We start from the raw sequence: 15,370 nt of genomic DNA, 5'->3' as shown, positions 1-15,370 counted from the left end.
AATAGCTGTTCTCCAAAAACCACACCACAACATGTAATACTTGAAGTGAATGGGGCCAACTAGCAATACTTCAATAGAGAAAGCAACCCACAGACCGGCAAGGTACTTTTTTGGGGAAGAAAGCAGTCCAGGAAGAGCTGATATAAATGTGAGCACTGATGCCAGGAAAACTGCGAGTGATACTGCATCCTTCGATTGTTGTGGAAGATGTCATCACAGGAAGTCAGGTGACCGCTGTAACCAAACAGGAGGACAGAAAGGCTACATCGCTGTATCCCCACTGCAGAGGACAGGTAATTACTACCTTTATTGTAAGGCAGTTGCAGCTATCAGAAGGAATGCCGTTCGGTAATCGGACAACCCCTTTAAAAATCAGTCACACTAAATAACCAGTTTAAGAAATATGCAAAGTGAGACCGTGAAGCCTTTACCTCGACCATAGGCTCTTGCTTTCTTAGGGTTCAACTTGGGCTTCAATGGAGCGCCAGGTTTAAGCTTAGCTTTTGGGAACTGTGAGAGGTAGGTCATAACAGAGTGCTCATCTACATTTGGGTGGATAATCTCTTCCGGGGCTATCACCTGGAAACAAGAACAAAAATAAAATAAACAGTTTTAATTCTTTTCATATAATACTGCCAAATGCCAGGCCTTTATTGGTGCCCATGTATGGGTTTAATGGGCTGTCACAAAAGAAAAAAGAAAATGCTCATCTATCCCTTAAAGGATTCCACATGAATACCCTCTAACAGCTAAAATATAGTCACGAAATGCTACTTATTTACCTGCCCAAATATCTTCTTGTTGCATCTCCAAACATATCTTATCAAGTACATGGGGTGAAAAAACTATAAACAAAGAAGTCACAAGCGAGCAACAGACTAGCATGATAGAGAAATCCTGAGGTCCTACTGTGGGCACTGTAATGGGCAATGTTGTGCTGACTGTTAAGCTCTGGCCTAAATTTAAAAGGCTTCTGTCATCAGGTTCTTGAAGTTTAACTAGGAGTTCCAAGTCACAGAGGTGGCTGCACTGGCCTCTACCTGCCCGCAGCATGCAGAATTGACAGCTCGCCTCGTACATACAAGGGGAGAGAACGGTTAGTCTTGCAAGCTGGCGTGACCGTTCTGCGTCTCTGTACTCAGCCCCGAGTCAAACTTCATGAGCTTGGCGACAAAATGCATTTAAAATGGGAATCTGTCACCGTGAAACGGAACCATAAACTAAATTATCTGGTATTCGGGGAGTTTGCAGGGAGACATGAAATGCGTTTATTCTCGCCTACTAGTTCTCTTGTGAAATCCAAGTGCACTCTGAAAAGACTCAGATTTTCGAACTGCTGTGCACACACACTGCCATAGGAGAGGGCACATGCAGCGCAGTCTGATTTTAGGCATAACAGTGCAGGAACAGGCAGGTGGGAGCATAAAATCTCCCGGAATCAGAGGAAAACCTGATATAGACAGTATTAAAGAAAACTTCTACGCGTAAAAAATGCAGTTCATTCTGCAGGAAGCATGTGATTAGCAGATATATAGTTTTTAGAGATGAGCGAACGTACTCGGATAAGCACTACTCGTCCGAGTAATGTGCTTTATCCGAGTATCTCTCCGCTCGTCCTGAAAGATTCGGGGCGCTCCGCTGCTGACAGGTGAGTCGAAGCGGGGCAGAGCGGTGCGGGCGAGAAGGAGAGAAAGATCTCCCCTCCGTTCCTCCCCGCTCTCCCCTGCAGCTCCCCGCTCCACAGCGCGTCCCGAATCTATCAGGACGAGCAGAGAGGTACTCGGATAAAGCACATTACTCGGACGAGTAGTGCTTATCCGAGTACGTTCGCTCATCTCTAATAGTTTTGTATGAAAATATTATAAATTTGTAATTTTTCTTATTTTTTTATTCCACTGCATTCTGGGCTTAGAAGTCCAATGGGCAGTCCCATCAGTGATCAACAGTTATGGCCGGCTGTACATAGCTCAATTACTGTTAGGACCGCCCACTGGACCTTTAAGCCCAGAATGTGCAGAGAGATTAATTACGCAGAATATTTCCGTATAAAACTACACAGCAATCTGCTCGGCTGCTCTATAATGCTGCCTACAGATTGGTCTGCATTTGTAGCATGACCGGTTCCCAGCTTCCACATGGCTTGCCACACTGCTTTTCTGGAATTGAAAGCAGGACAAGACAGCCATGTGGGAGTCAGACACAACTAGCAAGTCTAACCATTAAGGTTTTCAAAGAGCCAAGTGACAACCTTCATGCGAGCCATAATTTTGCAAAAAAAGCTAAAACATGGTGATTGAAAGTGTCACATTCAGCAGTAGTTTTTAGTTAAAGTGGTTGGTCAGGAACGTGACACACTGAATGATTCTCAACGATGAACTGCCTGCCTAGGCAGGCTGCACGAGGGCAAATGAGCTGGTGATGATCTCACTAGCTCGTTCGCTCGGGTGTAAAAGGGCCGTTAATCATCAAGTTTTGTTATCTCTTGACAAATGAAGTAAAACCTGAACAGAGCTTATCCCAAACTGCTTGAGAGTTAAAACGGTACCACTCTTGCTCATTAGCTATGCCTAGTAATGCAGCTAAGCCTCATTCAAGTTAATAGGGCAGAGCTGTAATAGTCCATGGACAAAAGCGGTGCTATTTCTGTGAAAGCCAAGTCAATTTTTTCCTCTTAGGTTTTCTCATATTTTTTTTTTTTACTTCTAGAGAAAAAAGAAAAAAGGGAAAAGTCAAATAAAAAAAAAATAAGATTGCTCACACACTGATGCTACAATCTTTGATTACCTGAGGGACTCCGAGCCAATCATCTGCTTGCTGCATGGCCTCACGGGCATTGTCAACTGGCTTTTTGGGGTCCCACGTCTCCCAGTCAGGACACAAACCTGAAAGAGAGACCTTCTCAATGATACTCACTATAAACATGAATTACTCAAAATTACAGGGAAAAAAACAAAAAAAATATTTCACCAATTTTTATTTAACGCCATTGTGGTCATCATGTGTAGTTGTATCCACAGTACCTTAACCAAACATGAACAGGGGGCAGTCCTTTCCAATCAGACCAGCATATTAGGGGGTGAAAGCTTTAGTGATAAATTCTTAAACTTTTTGAATTTTAAGTTTAGCAAACGATTCATAAAATACAAATATAAGCATAGCATGTAGCTAACAAATAGCAATTATAAGGCTGCCTGTCCACGGGCGGGTTTTCATTGTGTTCCCCACAACGATAATCCGGCCGCGGAGAACACCGTGAAAGCTTTTCATAGCGTTGCCATGGAAAGCGCAGCTGCCCTGTTCACGAGCGGAAAATCATTGTGATTCTTTGCAGTCAGCCCATCTGTTAGATAGGCTGACTAGCGGAGATCTGTCTGCCGGCTCATGCTCCCGGGCAGCAGCAATCCGCCGTCGGATACCGCAATGCCCGTGGACAGACAGTCTAAGGCCTCATGTCCACTAGAAAATTACAATCCGTGCAGATTTGCTTTAAATGGAATTTTTTTTTCATGCGGATATCCGCACATATTGATAGCAATGGGATCGCAATGTGGCCGATCTACGCGGAATCCGCACAAAAAAAAAAAAGCATGCTGACGTTTTTCCCCCCACGTGTGAAAAACGCAAATCAATTGAAATGCCATTTGCAGGTGCAAAATTCAATTTAATTGACTGCAGATGGCCAATGATATTCCTATGGGCAAAATTTCACCCGCATAATCTGCAATTCAATTTTGCTAGTGGACGTGAGGCCTAAATCTTTGCAATGTAGAGGAACATGTAAGGGATTTAATCATTCAGTTCACAAATTAATAGGTCATGAAAAAGTAAAACCAATTGAAATTCCTCACTTCAGCTTTTTATAAATGTTCTATGTAGGAAATGCTTCCAGTGGATCCCCTGTGACTATTGCTTAAGGGGGTTGTCCAAGTAACTATTAGAGGCCTTATCTCTAGGTTAGGTTGCTCGAGACTCCCACTGATCAGATTTCTGTGTAGTGGCCAGGCTTTGTATTAGATGCAAATTTCTCCATTCACTTAAATGGGAACTTTGCCTGTAATACAAAGCTTCACCACTGCCGCGGGAACGGAGCTGTCTGCTTCCTACAGAAATAAACTTAGTGCACAAACTCTTTAGTATGGTTAACACATTAGTGGGGATCCGAGTAGAATAATGCCACCAATCTACTATTGATGACCTATCATAGTTGACAACTGACAAACCCATTAACCAAAAGCAAAGCACTATTACACACAGATCCAAACTGCCATTTTTAAACTCTTAAGTTATAAAAATTTCAACCAAACCATTTACCTGGAGCGCAGCTGTCAACAAGAGCACCAAGGGCTTTACCATCTTGCCAGTTCTGATTGAAGTTAGTAATGGGTAAATAAGGAATCTTGTTCTGAATCCAACCAAGAAGCCTCTGTTTCGGGGTCTGATTTTTGGTTTCTTCGTCACCCTCATCTTCCCATACTGGCATAGAGATTGAGTAGTGTAGAATAAGGGTCCAGATAAGGCCAAGGATCAGCTTCAAGTTTCCATCCACAATGGCTTTGCTGTCTGGAGATAAAAGAGAGAAGATTGTGAGATTAAAGGAGATGTCCCGCGCCGAAACGGGTTTTTTTTTTTTTTAACCCCCCCCCCCCCGTTCGGCGCGAGACAACCCCGATGCAGGGGTTAAAAAACCCACCCGCACAGCGCTTACCTGAATCCCGGCGGTCCGGCGTCTTCATACTCACCTGCTGAAGATGGCCGCCGGGATCCTCTGTCTTCATGGACCGCAGGGCTTCTGTGCGGTCCATTGCCGATTCCAGCCTCCTGATTGGCTGGAATCGGCACGTGACGGGGCGGAGCTACACGGAGCTACACGGAGCCCCATAGAGAAGAGGAGAAGACCCGGACTGCGCAAGCGCGGCTAATTTGGCCATCGGAGGGCGAAAATTAGTCGGCACCATGGAGACGAGGACGCCAGCAACGGAGCAGGTAAGTATAAAACTTTTTATAACTTCTGTATGGCTCATAATTAATGCACAATGTACATTACAAAGTGCATTAATATGGCCATACAGAAGTGTATAGACCCACTTGCTGCCTCGGGACAACCCCTTTAAGGTATAGACCGTATATCTAAAATAGGTACATGTTCTAGAGTAAGAGTTTACACTGCATTTGAGGCCTTGTAGTAAGGGGAGCAACTAATAAGACATAGATGTTGTCTTATTGGCTACTAAAGCCAAGAAATGATAATCAGGTGAGGCATACTTTAAAGCATGCATTTACCCCCCCCCCCCCCCCCCCCCCCCCAAGAAAAAAAAAAAAAAAAAAAACAAACACCACGCCTGGGTCTTCATTTGCTGCTGTTTGTGTCCAGTCTGAGGTCTAACAATTTAGTTTTCCATGTAGGTCTTCCTATTTTTCCACTACCCTACCGGGGGGGGGGGGGGGGGGGGGGGGGGGATAGCTAAACCTTTCTCTCCCACATTCCCCATTCTGCTTTGCTCCACTCAGCTAGCTTCAAAGCAGCTGTTGCATGTAGTAACCAGCAGTGTCGCCATGTCGCTCTTACAAGAGAAGCTAAATTCCCAACGACAGGCAGTGGATTGCAAAAAGGTGCTGGAAGAGAGGAGATTTGATAACGTTTGGTAGTTTAGCGCTTTAGATGCCACAATCAATTTTTACGTATTAGCATGTAAGATGACAGGGAAGGGGAGACTTCTCCCATCACCACCTCGCAATGCGTCTACAGAGTACTAATGAGTTCCCAGGGCAGTTGCAGGGGTTGGAGGTCATAAATCACACTCGCCATTATGCTCCTAAAGAGGAGCAGATTATGCAAAAAGCCAGACTACTCCTAGAAATGGACTTTGATGGAGCCAAATTGAAGCTCTTCCCAGATCCATCTTGCAGAACTCTAAGTCAACGTCCTCTTTGAAACCATCACCGTCGGTATTACAAATCCACAATATCCATTATAGGTGGGGTTACCCATTTACTGTCCATGCCCGAATCTGCAACAATTCAGCAAAATTATGCACCCCTGAGGATCTCCCAGCCTTCCTGCAAGCCTTGGACCTTCCATTGATGACGAATCACTTAGGGACAGGGTACAGTAACTTTAAGACTCAGTATTTTGGAGTACCAGTTCCTTGGCTTTACAAAGAAGTTGCATTGCTAGGACAGTGACATCCAATCAAATAAAAGTATATATCATTTAGTGGCTTGCTGGAGTATTGATTATGTAGTTACTCTTGACAATTATTTCTGCATCGCCCATTACCGGATTGCATATTCAAATTGGAAGAATGCCTCTACAGTGCCACCTATTGGAAGGCTGCATTCCTGCAAGTCAGTATTAGACCTTTTAATAAGCTAAAGGGAGGGGGGGGGGGGGGGATATCGGTATATTAAATGGAAAAAAAATATGTCACTGGAGTGGCGCTTTAACTGCAGTCACAACTTTAGATTTTATGCAAATTTAGGCATTAACACGGAATCTGTAATCTAATACATATGTACACTAATACGTAATATAAACTCAAATTACACATAATTTAGGATTGTATTACAGTATACAATAATTATACTTCGTTACGAGAACTGCCCCAAGTACCTGAATGCTATATAATTTAATACCATAGCAACAGTGTATACAACACCGTGACGCATCGGTAGCACAACACGCTGGAGGCACGCCTCAAATACAGCTACTTCTGGCCATGAAATTGATTTGACAAGGAACATAAAAATTAGATTACAGTTAATCCTTCGTGAGAGGCCCATTTGACAAGGAGCTATAGAAATTATATGGATGAAGTTACACTACAGCATCCCCCACATGCAGTTAGACTGCTTTAGTCCAACTTCAGCCGTCCAGAAGTTCTGTTAGTCCAGCACAGGTTTGTCTGAGACAGGTTGGGGCTGGCCTACCAAAAGAGACCAAAGGGTCCTGGTGGGCATCAGTAATTGAAGTGAAAAAGACTGCGTTGCAATACCACAAACAACCCAGAGGTGGTGCAGTTTCTGAAAGAGCAGCCATGTTTATCTAAATTTGGACCTTTAACTAGACATCTTCTTGTGGCTCCTTATACGATACTCCGTGGCATACTTTCTACTAATGGTACACTTCAGCTGATATTTCCCCTCCGTTCACGCAAACATCTGGCGAATTCTCTCAAAGATGATGCATCGGCTCGTCTGTAATGGTGCAAGGAGCATAGTCTTGGGATAGTTGAGCAATGGAAGAATGTTCTATGGAGTGATGAATCACATTACTCCATCTGCAAATCAGATAGAGGTACCTGGGCGTGGAGGACGCCTGGGAAAGCCATTTGCCCGAGTGTGTTGTGCCAAAAGTTAAGGACGTTTGGAAACTTTTGCCCACTTTCCTGAATACTCCTCAACATTCCACTTATTACCATTATCCCAAAATGCCCATATACAGCAACTGAACTTGCTGACCTGCACCACCGCTCCTTTCCAGACAGTTACCTGGAGAAATCAGCTCCGAGCACAAGCTCACCAGCGTGGTGAACACCAATTAGTAGGGATCCTGTGTGGAAGACCGCATCTGCTAATGTTGGCACAGGTTGGCAATAGGTGACAAAGGGACAAACCCTTTAACTGGAAGCAAAGCAACATTACACAGGCCCAAATTACAATCTTCAACCCCTCTTTAGTGATAGTTCTCGACTCAAATATATTTTGCCTACAGTGGCGCTGTCAGCAAGAGCACCAAGGGCTCTGCCATTTTGCCAGTTTTGACTGATTAGGAATATTTTGTAGAGCGTAATTACTCCAAAATGTTCTGTAATCAACTGCGGCAACATAAGCTCAGTGCCAAGTCATGGCCAAACCCTGCTGCCAAGCCCCAACCGCCTCCTGCATTTTATAACATGAATGGTGGGGGCATAGAAAGATGCCAAGAGGAAATCAACAGACTCCAAACAATGCCGGAGACAGCGATTCATTAGAAGCGTATAATATAAACATCACATGCAGATGACAAATCTATAATCCTGACCATGAAGCCAACGGGGCAGGGTTTAAAGGTCTGATCATCAGACGCTCATCGAATAAGGTACTGAATAAAAAAGGGGAGCGTGAACCAGATATCATAAGTGAGGGCTAACCATAGGTATTCGCCTGGAAAGATGGGTCACAAAAAGCTAAAAGTCACAACATGCAGATTTTGATGCAGATCCTTTTACCAAATAAAGATGTAGATACAAAAAGGAAAGGGCAGAAGTCCGAGTCATTCCTCGATACCCGTCCTTCAGTTCGTATTCAATGCTAGCTTTGGTGGGGGGAAAAAATGCTGCGCCAGAAACTGTCTATCCAATCATTAACCGTGTAAATACAGCCTTAAGAGCGACTTGCACCCGAGATTCTCAGACCTCCACCGATCAGCTGATTGCCTCTTATCCTGTAGGCAGGGAATAAGTTGCTGTGGTGAGGATACCCCTACAAATTAAAGTCCTGAAAAAGTAAACTGCAACGTTGCACAACGTCTTGTAGAATGATTAATATACAAAATCTATACACGATCATGTCCACAGGTTGGGTGGCAGCACCGGCCCCACAGGGGTTCTCAATTTTTCTATTGACCTGGACAAAATCCAATAAAATGTTGTAATAGGTGGGGCGATCACTGCTGCGGAGAAAGGCAACAAAAACGTGCCAGCCGTTTCACAAAAGAAAAAAAATAAAATAAACACGACATTTTTTGTTAAAGGGAAAATGTTATTTAAGGATTTCCGCACCAATTGTGTATTTCTTGAAAACACAACAAACAGAAAGGAAACGCTGTTTACATTTGTTACTACTTGCTTTACCCATAGAACCAAAAACAGAAATCAAAGCCCCGCATGAGACGTACAGGATGACGACATGCTTTGAAGGTAATCATTTAGTGTGGGTTCGTAACACCTACTAACCCCAACTTTGGGATTGCATTCAGAAACCAACACCCACATATGTTCACACATGACAGAATCTATCCAAGACATCAGAATCGATTTTGCAAAAGATATCTTGCGCATATGCTGCACAAATGACCCTATTTAGACGTATAGGATGAATTTCTGGCACAGATCTGCAAGTACAACTTTTTGGAATAGATTGGAAAAGACCATCAAGAAAACTGATGAGGATAAATCACATCAGAGCATAATCCAGGAAGACTCAAATGGATGGGGTAAGGTTTAAAAGGACATCTGAAGTTTTGGCGCTTCAGATACAAGATCACGTAAGAGCTAATCCTATCTCAGGAATCGGATTTCGATGCAAACTAATTTTAAAAAAAGGCCCATTTACACAGAGCGATGAGCGCTCAAATGACAGTTTATGCAAAATGATCACAATTAAGTAGCTACACAGCTACTTAATAGCTTATTAGTGTGCAAATGAAGGCTCTTATCTGCATTCAGCTCCTTTATTCTCTGATTGGAAACAATACTATCAGCACTACCCGCTGAGAACTCAGCATGCAGTTTTGATAAGACTCCACAACGATTTTTAGGTTGACCTGAATTTAATGATCAGCTAGCAGCGCAAGATGGCCAAGAGTTTGGATGCAACAAATCTCTCTCAAACGATCGTTTTTTTAGCAAATTTTGAGCGATTGCTCTGTGTAAATGGGCCTTAGGGTGCATTCAGACGACCGTATATCGGCTGGGTTTTTTACGCCCAGCTGATATACGGCGTCTCTCTGCAGGGGGAGGAGGCTGGAAGAGCCAGGAGCAGTGCTCTGAGCTCCTGCCCCCTCTCTGCCTCCTCTCCACCCCCTCTCCACTATTAGCAATGAGAGGAGGCAAAACGGGGACGGGGCTAAGTTATGGGAATTAGCTCCGCCCCCGTCCCGCCTCTCCTCATTGAAAATAGTGGAGGGGGGTGAAGGAGGCAGAGAGGGGGTGGGAGCTCAGAGCACTGCTCCTGGCTCTTCCATCCTCCTCCCCCTGCAGAGAGAGACACCGTATATCGGCTGGGCGTGAAAACCGAGCCGATATACGGTCGTCTGAATGTACCCTTAAGATGTAGGCTTACTTTCAAAGTGCTCAGTTCTCCGGATACTGCAGCCATGGATTCCTCTGTCCTCCGGTTGCCGCCAGGAAAACAGCCACTTTTTCTATGAAAAAGAAATGGAGCCCAGTGGGAGCTGGCAGCTAGGGCCAAAAGCTTGTGCGCATGCCCTCTTGAGATCCCAGGGAACAAACTTAGATAGAAGTGCCCAAGCATCGGCCGCCTCTGCTAGGTTTTTTCCATAGAAGAGAGGATTGGTTGATTATGGCCCGTTGGCAGGGAAGCCAGAGGTCAGTGGAATCCATATGTGCAATATCTGGAGAGCGGAGCATTTTGGAAATCTCTTCTGGGTGAATGTTTTGAAATAGGTTATTCTTAAAACGGGTTTTTCTGTCAGCTCTGACATGACTCTTCGTAAATACTTCTGAGAAAAGATAAGATGCTAATTAGAGTTGTTTAGTGCTAAATAGAACACTGCCGTTCTTCCGCTTAGAAACGTTGTCACCTTGTCCTTGGGGCATGTTCCTACATAGTATGACTTAGTCAGCATGAATGGGACTGTGTTAAAGGTTTTACAGACAAGCCTCCTTGACAAGAGGAATAGTAACACTAAGTTGACAAAAATTTCCAGACGAGAGACGCGGTGTACAGAAACTTTCAGTTGCACTATAGAAACAGTAAACTTGTTTGTTACCGCAAACCTGCTTGACAATTATTCCCTATAGAAAAAGGATTGTTAAAATTGCAAATTTGAGAAGTGTGGCACCATTTTTTTTGCCAAGCAATGAGTGGCAAATTTTATCACAATTGTTACACAGCCACAATTTGTCCTGGAGCCTTAGACTAAAAGTGGACCAATGATTTAAAGGGGTGGTCCAAGTTAAATTTTGTCACTAAAAGTAGGATCCTCATGCAGTAAAATAGCAGGAATATACTAATCTCTCCTGCTAAGTCCCGCACCACAACTCTGGGTCTACTTTGTGCCATCATGTTTAGAGGTTGCCCCAACCAGTTTCCTGGGTATCAAAGGCAGCCAATAACAGAGCTCACTGCTGCCACATGTAGCTTTCCAAAGGCCCTGAAAGACACTATATGGGGCAAGTCTACTTTTTTGATTTTGCACAATTCTATTTTTAGGACCTTGGTAACCTATGGTTATGTAAGGGACTATACCTTAAAAGGTTGTTGCTATGGTTATGGACCAAGAGATGCACCACAATACCACGTGCTCCAGAAACTGTGCGAAATTTTAGCATAGCAGGACTGAGCATGCCTTTAGGACAGTTTGACAGGCTGAGACTACTGCTATAAAAGGAGAATTCAGGGAGCAAGTGAGTGAGCTCAAGTACGGTCAGAGTTGTGGAGACCGTTAAGAGTAGCTGTAGAGACACTACTACACAAAAAGGACAAGAGGAGATGTTTGAGGGAAAATGAACACAAGAAAATTAAAGGGGAGTTAAGTGATCTGAGCATCAGGCCAACCAACATAATTAAGGCGATAGGAGTTCATGTGCAATGACTTGTAAGTGAGGCCAACCTCAGTAAAACAGCTAGGTGTACACACCACTTGAGACAAAACAGTTTGACCCTATTCACAGCAGCCTGCTGACTGAAACATTAGCTAGCCTTTGTTACTGAACAGCTGCTGTTAAAGTGAATGGAGAGGGGCGGGGGAGAGAAAGGAGTAAAGTCTCCTCCATCTGTCCCACTGCGGGACAATGATACTCGCTGCTGTGCAGCAGCAGCACTGGAGCGAGTACATGTGAGCATAAGTGTCGGGCATCACTTGTCCAACAGTCGTCCCGTGTAAATGGGGCTTCAGCGTTTCGGGAGTGGACTGAGATTGCTATACTGATAATAGCTGCACCTGCAATCTCAGGAGGTATTGATACCAGGGTTTAGCCCAATTGCAATCTCAATTTGCCATTTCTTGGGAAGCAATTGTTAACTCTTGAAAGACAAACTGTGCAACGCTGCATGAGGTCTTTTGATCTACAAACTTGATCTTTAAACTGCATTATTGATACTGTTCTGTTCTACCTGTACCATTTCTTAGTGTGCATAATGTGGTATTAAAGGGGGTTATTCAGTTGCAAACCATTGGTTGCCTATGCTCAGGACAGGTCATCAAAAGTAGATCAGTGGGGGGGGGGGGGGAGGGGGTCCACCATTTGGGACCAGCTGTTGCCACATTCATGCACAGAGCAGCTTTCTGCAGGAAACAAACAGTTCCATTCCTACAACAGTGGACAGCCTGGGTATTGCAGGCCAGGTTTCCATTGTAATGTTTAGAAAGTTGTCCTGCAATACCAAGCTTGACCATTGCATTATAAATGGAGCTGTCAGCTTCCTGCAGAAATCTGTTCAGTGCACAAATATGCCGGCTTGGTGAAGAACTGATTGGTGGGAGTCCTGGGAGATGGACCAAAGCTTATTATTAATGACGTGCGCTGAGGATAGGCCACAAATAGTTTACAAACCCTTTAATCACAAGATTCAGTTAGGCGTAGTTAACGTTAAGTCAGTCTAATGCAACGTTTAAATGGTTTAACTTGTTAATATACCTTTATCTCCTTGCATTTCTTTGTTTATAAATATTGCATATTTTTGTAACTCCCGCTGCATCGTATCCTGAATTTGCATTGTGATACCACAGATACCACCACCACGCTATACTGTAACTATGCCTGCGATAGCCCGTTGACTTTCTAACAAAAGAACCATGTTGTTTCTTGTTTTCTGGCAGGATTGAGCCGAGAAATGTTTCAGGTCGACAGGATTCATACATAAACAATTCCTCTCTAGCAATTTTCTCTCACCCATGAACACAGAGTTACACAGTACAGGCTTTGTATGAGAGCAGTCAGGAGGGGGAAGCTACTAGCCTGCGCTCCTGGCACACAGAGGTTATAATGTTACCGTTCCAGCCAGCATGTGTGTGGTCCGCAGGCACAATCCACTGCTCTTCTGCCCCGGCTAATTATGTATTTACTGCAGAGGTTTATTTCTAGGCTGCAAATATCATGCTAAACATTGTAAGTGACATCTCAATATAACATGCTTACGAGTAAAGCCCACACAGGATACACATAAGAACTGGTGATGTCATGAATTTGTGGGAATCGATGACATCACTGGAGGTTGCAGTCACAGTAGAGAGCCTTGGAGCCCAAAGGACCTCTGACCCATGTGTTATGAGACCCGTGCTAGGAATGACACGAAAGTTTAGGGGAGGTGCGGGGGAAGAGGGCTGAGGAACGGAACTTCACTCTATATAACATCCAAGAATCAAGGGTCAACCCATAAAAAACAACATCTGCCTCTACTTTATGTGACCGTTCTACAGGCACAACAGCATCTAGTTTTTCTGTCTACTGTTCTAACAGCTTGGCTAGCATCCCCAAATACATGGACCACCAGTTAAGCATGCTGGACATCACTCCATTCTTGGCTATGAAAATATATTGTGTATTATACACACACAAAAAAAAAAAAAAAAAAATTCAGTTACTTAGTATCCATCATATTAATCCACCATAACCATAGAAACATTCTGAAAGCAGACACACAGGATGTAAAGTGCCAAGTAGCATTTTTACAAGTTTGCACCTTGATGCAATTTTACATCAAAACTATTTTTCATAACACTGCTTAAACATTTACATTATTATATTAAAGTCCTCCATCCCACTTCCTTACATATGGGCAGCTTCGGGTTTTGTTTTTTTTTAAAGATAGACTAATATAGCAAAGGAACAGGTCACTAATACACTTGACTTTTTCATACACTACCCTCCTAAGAAACACTTAATCTCTACTTTGTACTTTCACATTAGGAAAAAAAACAAAAAAAAAACTCATGTAGATAAAAGATTACCACTCTCTCTTTCAAAGATGGGCACGAGAACAAGAGGACCCCGAGATTGGTGGGAAAAATACTTGAAGGCTGGGATTTAGTGAAGAAAGCCATCATAAATGAAAGAGGAGGGGGGGGGAAAAAAAAAAAAAAAAAAAGATTCTTCCCAGCAAGAGAAACCAAGTAATCTTGTAGATAAGATGACAATGTTAGCCATTAAAAAGGTATATTTAAAAGATTACTTGTTTTTTTTTGTTAGCCATTAAAAGAAGTAGAATTTCTACAAGATTACATGACTTCTCTTGCTGGGAACAATCACATTTTGCTCTACTGGCTAACACCGTACCAAACCTTTTTCATTATACCTAATGAAAGATGGGAGTCACACATTAAGCTAATATATAGAGCCATTAATGGTTTTGACATCCTTAGCCACTGAAATGCCACACTACAAGGATGTAGGAGATACATCCTGAGTAGGGAAGAGGGTTAAACATGGAATGTATTATGGTTCCCACTGTTCGACTACCTCCAATCACCAAATCCCTAGGCCTTCACTATAGACCCTCTAGACAGCAGCTACAGGGCCTACATGCAAGTGGACATCTTAGCTGATCAACCTCATTCCCCTTCTACATACATTAGTTTTACAAGGGTCACAAAAGAAAAGGGCCAAGCCGTAGGTGTTAATGTCCCAGGTGTGTTCAACACAAGGAGGGGGGGGGGAGTGGACTAGTTCTTGGGATTGGCAGGGAGGTTTAACCCTTTCCAATCCAATTTGTATCCTGGTTTTCCTAGGGGGGGGGGGAAGCTTACTCTTTCTGCAGTTATACAACAGCGCTATCTGCTGGCTAAAGCCAGTACTGCATGAGGTGACATGTTGGATAGGCTCTGAGAGCAGAAAGGGTGGCAATATACAGTAAGAGAACCCCGACGGATATCTACCAACTTCGGAGCTGTATAGCCTTTAATCATAATGTCTTCAGGATGTCAGACAGTGGATTGGAAAGGGTTAAGCCCATGGTCATAGTATGGCATATGCTAGGGACATCATACATAGTTACAAATACAATAACTGGCAGTACCATATTAAGAGCACTGAGAGCCATATGTACAAGTGTCGTAACTTAGAAGGAAACAAAAGCAGGTTAACAGACCCAGTGCGGCGATCACTGCTGCTGTAGTGGAACGCTGGGCCATTGCTATAGTTATGAATGATAGAACATATTCCAGAGCAAAATCTAATGAGAACAGAGAAAAAAAAATCCTTAACCACTTCCAACCAGTGGCAGATCCAACATGGTCATAATAGGGTCTTATCAGTCCTGAACACCTGTAGCTTTTATTGCAGGAAGGAAGTTGTACAACATCACCACTGCTTGCAGCTTAACAATGGTTATCATGTAAAACAGCAGTTCTGCCGGTAATCTCTACGAAACCGTAGTTCGCAGTAAGCGCAAAATTTTCCATGCCATATAATAAGACACTAAACCACGT

General features: G+C 43.5%; 1 protein-coding gene across 14 annotated transcripts in view; it reads right to left on the bottom strand.

The window, feature by feature from the left end:
• The window catches only part of FLNB (filamin B), a 190,117-nt gene that overhangs the window by 114,481 nt on the left and 60,266 nt on the right, over positions 1 to 15,370 (bottom strand). For all 14 annotated transcript variants that reach the window (XM_066596588.1, XM_066596587.1, XM_066596575.1 and 11 more), the window contains exons 2-4: positions 4,312 to 4,560; positions 2,785 to 2,882; positions 432 to 579 (exon numbers count right to left, since the gene is read on the bottom strand). In XM_066596588.1, the coding sequence (XP_066452685.1) occupies positions 432 to 579; positions 2,785 to 2,882; positions 4,312 to 4,560 (495 nt within the window). The remainder of the gene's footprint in view (positions 1 to 431; positions 580 to 2,784; positions 2,883 to 4,311; positions 4,561 to 15,370) is intronic.

Source organism: Eleutherodactylus coqui, chromosome 3 (genome assembly GCF_035609145.1).
Source record: "Eleutherodactylus coqui strain aEleCoq1 chromosome 3, aEleCoq1.hap1, whole genome shotgun sequence".
NCBI classification, from domain to species: Eukaryota; Metazoa; Chordata; class Amphibia; order Anura; family Eleutherodactylidae; genus Eleutherodactylus; species Eleutherodactylus coqui.
This window is presented reverse-complemented; position numbering and strand designations above follow the sequence as displayed.